The sequence below is a fragment of the Pterocles gutturalis genome, unplaced genomic scaffold (genome assembly GCF_000699245.1).
Source record: "Pterocles gutturalis isolate BGI_N339 unplaced genomic scaffold, ASM69924v1 scaffold1716, whole genome shotgun sequence".
Classification (NCBI taxonomy): Eukaryota; Metazoa; Chordata; class Aves; order Pterocliformes; family Pteroclidae; genus Pterocles; species Pterocles gutturalis.
Window position 1 is genome coordinate 262,065 of NW_010102733.1, and position 7,249 is coordinate 269,313.

The 7,249-nt window shown below is 38.2% G+C and overlaps 1 protein-coding gene across 1 annotated transcript in view; it reads left to right on the forward strand.

Annotated features, from left to right (window-relative positions):
* LOC104471150 (disco-interacting protein 2 homolog C) overlaps window positions 1-2,560 on the forward strand; it is a gene marked incomplete at its 3' end in the record, with an annotated part of 97,018 nt that extends 94,458 nt beyond the window's left edge. Inside the window, exon 28 of the mRNA XM_010086389.1 lies at window positions 2,430-2,560. Within this exon, the coding sequence (XP_010084691.1) occupies window positions 2,430-2,560 (131 nt within the window). The remainder of the gene's footprint in view (window positions 1-2,429) is intronic.
* Between the last annotated feature and the right edge of the window lie 4,689 nt (window positions 2,561-7,249).

The following is a 7,249-nucleotide window of genomic DNA, read 5'->3' on the forward strand; positions in this document are numbered from 1 at the left end:
TCCTTATTGCAACTCAACTACTAGCCACTGGTTTTCAATATTCTCTTGTTCATTCATTTAAGGGAACTGCTGATGTCTCTGCTATATTCACCTGGTACAACACTAGAGTAAGCAGGAAAAAAATTCCTTGGTGGATTTGTTTGATAAACTCAGGCATCTTGAGCTCTTTAAGTCTCTATTCTGCCATTTTCTCCATCCCTCTAGCTACAACTCATCAAAGCTGTTTTACCTAGCTGCTAACTTACTTGGTAATTATTCCAGTGTTGGTTTCACCAACACGCAGGCAGAGGTAAAATCACTGTCTTTGTACTTACCTGTTACTTTCTTACTCCTGTCTGTTTCATACCCAAGGATTATGATTACTTCAGCCATCTCTGCTGATGTACCACACTTATAGCCTATATTGAATTTCTTGTACTCTTTGGCATCATCCATCTGTTTTCAGAAGCTGTCAGCATACTTTATAAACAAAGAAAGCATCATTTTCCCAATTTTCAGATGGAGAATTTGAAGCACAGAGTAGTGAAGTGACCAGCCCAAGGTTGACTGATGGTTAAATTGCTGAGCTAGCTGATGGACACATATTAGACACTCCTGAAAGATTAATTTCATACAGTTTTAAATAGCTAGAATGCCTACAAATGTGGACTAGTCATTGGGCTCCTCAATAATCATCAGAGAGAAGCAGGGACTTCTAGGGTGCAATTTATCTGACTTATCTGAAACATCTATGTTTGAATGGGGTGAATGTCACATAAGTCTTCATTTCTTCTGAAGGGAGCCTTAAATAATTTTTTCAGATGCAGTCATCCGTATTAAATCAGGTCTGAATTCCACCTTATCAGACTTGCAGAAATTACTACTAACTATGCAAAGTCACTATCTGGAGAGCTTCAAACATAGTCAAAGGCAGGGCAAGTCGATAAACCTTTTCTTAATGTGTCTAAAGGGAGATCTAGATAAATCTGCCAAGGAATTCTTGATTAGCTTCTGATATCTGGGTCACAAAGCCTCCAGATCACTGACTCAGCAGGTTTATAGAAACAGTTACCATCTACAAGATCATCACTAGTGATTAATTAATTATAAAAGTATCGTAAGAAGCCACAAGGCTTATATTCATAAGGCAGTGGTGCTAAATTTTAAAAAATGGCTAAATAACTTATGTGGCTTCTGAAAAGCTGATAAATATTTTGCAATCACTTTGGAAGTAGTAGATTCCACTTACATTTACTCTCAATTTTTTCAATAGCTTGAACCTGGTATGGTGTAAAAATTCACAGAGTAACACCAATTCTGGACCTATAGAGTTCAGTAATCCTGTGTGAAAAAGTGGTCTTGATTCAGCTTGAGTAGAATCATTCTCTACAAACTGCAGATGATCACTATGTGGGCACCTGTTTTGACCTGGTCCTTTTGCATCACTTGGAACATGTCCAGCCTCAGTTATGGCTCTGATTGGCAATGGAGTAAAAGACGCTTCTGGAGCTTTATTTCCCTGTTTACCTTAAGATCAGATAATTTTTACCTTCCAAGTGCCTGTTCCCCTCCATTGACTCTTACAGTTATATAAGGCAGCTACCTCAGTATGTTGCAGAGATCAAAGGTTATATGAGTTAAATCCTATCCAGGCTGTACTTCTAACATGGGTATCCTTCTTGTTATTAACAGAGAGGATAAAGATTAAAAGATGTAATTCTGTTCCCACTGTAGTTAGAACTTCTAAGCCAGGATGGGTGAATGTGAGCAAATCCTAACACTAGAAGAAAAAATGAGAAGAGTTTCCTTTTGATCAGGTTTTTTGTTTCTACTTTCTGCTTGTTTTATCTCTGAGAACTTTCTTACCAAGGTTTTGATAGCCTGTTTCTCAGTTAGGAGCTGATAACATTTTATAGAACTTTTACTAAGTTCATTAGGGATCTTTATCACTGAATTATTAGGTCCTTAGTACTGTTTTACATGCAAAATCCTCTTCAGTGTAAAAAGTGCATTGACATTTTTTACGTATTGTGTTAAGAAATATGTACTTAGAAATATATTACCGATGATCAGATGAGCAACAAAGTACTTCATTCAGATCCTGCAGTCATTCATTCCTTTGTTCTTCCAGAACATTTAGCTTGCTGTCATTATCATTTGCATACAGCTTGGAGCACATCTTTAAACCACTCACAGATTTCTTCCTAAGTGACTTCAAACTTATCATTCATTCTGTCTCACCCTCCCCTTTCATGGTTATTTGGATGCCCTCTTGAAGGAAAATTATGTTTTCTTAGATATAAATTACATGTGTGTTTACACTGAGCACAAAGTCAATATTTATTTGTTTTCTTTATCCTGTAACTGATTTAAGCACTTGGCGCAGTTTGGGAATGAGCCTTCCGAGTGACATAGTTGATCATTTTAATTACTTTGCTGTTGTCTTTCAGATGTCTCATGCAGCCACTAGTGCCTTTTGTCGTTCTATTAAGCTGCAGTGTGAGCTTTATCCCTCCAGAGAAGTTGCTATCTGCTTGGACCCCTACTGTGGACTTGGGTTTGTCCTCTGGTGCCTCTGCAGGTGAGGTTTCTCCTAAACCTTTTGAAATACAGTTTCCATTGTAGCACAACACAACAAACCGGATGATGGGAGTGATAAAAGGATGGGAAGAACAGACAATACCTCTGGGACTGACATAGGCAATTGGAATTGCTGGAAGCTATATGGAGAGTGCTGTACAGAGAATATGCTTTGAGTGGGGCATGGCTGTAGGTATTTAGACTTGAGTGCAAAGCATGAACACTGCTGCTCATTGATCTCCTGCTGATTTACTGCTATCTTTGCAGAATCTGGCTAGTTTTATTTGATGAAGGCAGCACTGTACCAGTATTACCTAAGGAAGTGGTTTCCTGGTGTCCTGTTTTTTGCTTTCTAATCTGAAAAACACGAGTATCGTCTATCGGTATATTTACTGGGGACTTCCCCATTTGTGGGACTTATGGATGTGATTTTGCAGAGACATGGGAGTGCGTTTTCTTGTAGAAGGATACTTCTATGGCAGTAGCAAAGCTATCAGAAAAAAACATTTCTAGTGAAATGTGAATCAGCTTTTTTGTTAATAAGAAGTTTAGAAATTTAACAACTCTGTCAGTCTGTACTCCAGGGAAGTTACAGTTCAGCACTGAAAGCAATTCCATAGATTTTTTAATTTTTTTTTTTTTAATTTTTAAATTCGCTGGGTTGATGCAGAGGCAAAGGGAAACAGCTATGGGAGTGTTAATGGAGCACATTTTTGTGAAGACATCTTAAGTAGTCCAACATCTTTACTCCCTCTATAGAAAGTTCTTTGATGTTAGCAGTACTGCTGTGTTTAGTTACTAAAATGAAGATAATCCAGGGCAATAAAAATACTCCAGATAAACTTTTTACTAATTTACTAAATACTTGAAGGAAACATTATTTGATAACAACTGCAACAATTTGTTTTCAGCAAGTATTGTTTATTTAAAAGTAGGCTGTTAGCCTGTTTTGTTGACCTTTTAAAATACTTGTTGTTAAATATTGAATGGGCCAAAGATTAACAGTATTATCTTACTCATTCTTGATCAGTCTTTTTTGATTTAACTATACTTTCTCTAATATTATGTCAGATTTTACAGAGGGATTAGAGTTTTCTTTGTTTTAAAAAATCTTGTTTTTCCAATGCCTTACTTCCCCAACACAAAAATAAAAATGTTGAGACTGCAAAAACTCAGAAAACCTTTCAGAAATTTTGATATTTTAATTAAATCCTCTGTTTAAGCTATTTTTTTTAATACTGATTTTTTTAAGTGAGTTTAATATTTCTTACATAGGCTCACGTATTCCAGCATGCCCTGATGTCAACACTGTTAGGCCTTTGCTCTGCCAGGGGCTAAGCCAAATCTGCAGTGAGACCAGGGAAGGACTGTACAGCACCGTAGGAGAATTCAGCTAAGAAGTGTGTTATTGTATGGGATAATGTTGGGACACGGAGCATCCAAGAATAACTTATATGCAACATCATGATAGAGCTGTAAAATACAGATAAATGTTTACCTGTCCAAAACCCAAGTAATTTTTGGTGCCGATGACTCTGCTGAATACAGAAATTCTTCAGAACCATACTTGCAACAATTAAGCATTTGCTGCCGTTAGGTCCTTCCCAATACTGGTAGTATTCAGTCTTTTAGGAGGAGAAGATTGTGTATGACTGACAAGTGAATAAGGCAGCAAGCCTTTGAGAGAAAACAATCAAGGTCTATGCCCCTCTGTAGCTTATAGAAAGAAGGAACAGAAAATTTTATACTATTTTGAAAGAAGAGAAAGGAAACAAGGGAGTTGAAGGAAGTGAGATCAGGCCAGCAACACTCTAATCTTATGAACCATCATGTCAGTCTCTTCTTTGCCACTGATCTCCTGTTCCTATAAAACCAGAAGAATTGCAGGCACCTTGAGTTGCAACTGCCATTTAGAGAAAGCTGATATCAGATACAGCTTCATTAATTCCACTTACAAACTTAATTCCCATTTCATTGCTATTTTAGAAATGAATATGATTTGATGTGATAGCAAAAAATACATCCTGGAAGTTATTAGACTCTTTATCATTTAAAACTTTGCAATTTTGCATTTTACTTTTTGTAGTTTGGCATACCAAAATCCTCCCCAACATTTTGTGGCCCAAATTTCTACCTTAGAGGATTCTAAAGTAAAGTTATGATTGTCTGTTACCACTCCTGTTAACTAAATTAATACTTCTAATGGCATATGGAAATTAAGGTAGGTCTTCAATTTTTCATCAGGCAGGGGGCTTTTGAGAGTTAAATATGAACTCTTCATTTTAGGAGCCCAACAGGAAGAGAAAGCAACCTCCTGTGCTGGGTGCGGTTAAAATGACAAGTACATTTTAATCCCTTTATTAACTAGACCAAAGGAGGCATTGACTAAGGATGAAAGAAAAACTAACCTTTTATCCCCGTTGTAGGTGCTTAGATGTTGTGCTAGCCTGCTCTACTGTGGTGCCCCAGAATGCCCCATTCTGTGAGGTCAAAGCTACTTAGGAAAGCTGCTGGAGCATGGAGCCAGCCCTTTGGTAAGTTTGAAATATATTGCATAGTTTTGCAAAGTTTTTATTTTTAAAAAATTTATTATTTTATGGCCTAAAGGGTATAAAATAATAAAGAAAAGAAACCTTGCAAAGCAGAGCAATACATTTTTTAAAAAATGGGATTTACCACGTTCCGTCTAAACTGGCTGCATGCTCCAGCAGGGTTTCCTTGGAACCTTTGTCATTGAACAACACGTCCTGGGTATGGTGGCAGTCATCACCCCCATGTGAGTTCACAAGCCCCAAGCTTCTTAATTTTAACAGATTCTTACTAATGACTCAATAAAATAATACATTATTTTTATGGTTTTCTCTTTAAGAATCTCATTTATCCATTCTTAGAGGGTGATCCTAGTATTCTGACTTGAGTTGCATTACGTTTTAAAATCTCTTACATTCTTTAAAAGTTAAAAATTCTCCTCCAGTGTAAAAAAAAGTCAATACTACATCCCATTGTTCAAAAATGCTTCTAGAAATTAAGATGTCTCTATCTTAATGCTTCTCGCTGTGGGGCAGAATACAGTATTCTACCTTTTATTAGTGAGGATTTACTTTATTGATAATTACTGAGTGATGCAATAGAATAAGGATTTTCCCTCCATTTTTAGCCTAGCTAAGCCAACCCATATTTCATTTCTACTTTTACTACTGGAAGATAGAATTATTCTTGCTGAAATTAAAATTTAAGTACATTAAAGATTTTAATAATTTAATAAATTACTTATATATATTCTCAGAAACTGAGATTGTAATAGTGCAAGTCAGTAGTAGTCAAACTGAACCAGAGAAACCGAATTTTCTAGTCCACAGTGGCCATGTAATAAATAGCATGAATGCTATAAAACGATCCTGGGAAGGAAGGTGCAGTGAAGTGGCTTTCTCCTCTCCTGCTCCTGCTGTCTCTTTTCCATGGGCACAAGCTGAAGTCCTCAGCGGTGCTGCTGGGTAGCTTCTGCAGCAAGAAACTGCAGGGTTTCTTATTAACCAAACAGGTGGAACTGTGAAACAAGTAAGGAAGGAATTGCAGCATTAACATGAGAGATGCATTTTAAAAAACTTCAGTGTGCTAGGACTCATTAATTATTGTTAGGTTTTTTAGGCTAACTTGAAGATATCTGGCAGGCATGAGCATTTCACCCAATTTCCTGCACATTTATAGCAAATTAAAGGCAAGAGTGCATAAAGAAACCTAAATGCCATGTCAGAAAAGGATAATTCTGACATGGGAAATGAAGGATGTGAACATAAGCATTTCTCACCTGTTTTGCAAAGTGCGTAACTGGGGCAGGAGGAATGTAAAGGTGTGTCCGCCCACATGCTACCATGTGCCCGTTTCCCATGGAGTCTTTATCCAGTGACAATTTGTGGAAGATACAGTTTGCCTTTCTTCCACATTACAATAGGTCTGTTAAACCTGCCTCAAGTCTAGAAGGTTCAAAGGCTGCTGAAAGCCCTGACTTACCCTGATATGCAACAGACATAACTCCTCCGTCTCTGTAGACCTGCCCATACATGGGGGAGTGACTGGGAGGAGAGGTGCTGCTAAGGCACCACCTGAGTGGTGCGCAAATCTCACCAATGGCTTCTACATACAAACTGTGCTGTAACGAGCCGAGACGGATGCATTTAGCTTCAGCCTGCCTTAGGATGTCTCTAATGCCAATACCAACAGAAATGACACTGTGGTCAGCATCCTCCAGGTAACCTCAGGGTGTGTGTCCTCTGTGCAGGGCAAGGTGGCCATCTCTTTTTTTTCTTCAATACAAAATAGAAACAGTGGCCAAACTTTTAGAACTTGCTCACCTGCTTGAAGTATTTAGGTGAAAGGACTTTGTACTGAAATGACCCTGAGTACTCCAAGTTCCGCGAAGTGTATGGTTCCCACTCCTGTTGCTTCCAGGTGATGTGCTTGTGCTCAGGAGAAGTCCACGGCACGCTTCCCCCTGGGAAGTTACACATCAGCTCAGAAGTGCCCAGGAACAACCTGGAGCCGTGTTAGAAAACTTCCCTTGTAAGGCTCAGCGACTGATGAATCTCATCTCTCAAAGGGGGAGGTTAACTAATGCCTTTTTTTGAAGACACACCAGTAACAAGCGCAAGGTGCTGGACTTTGGCCGGGGCAATCCCAAGTACTTGTATAG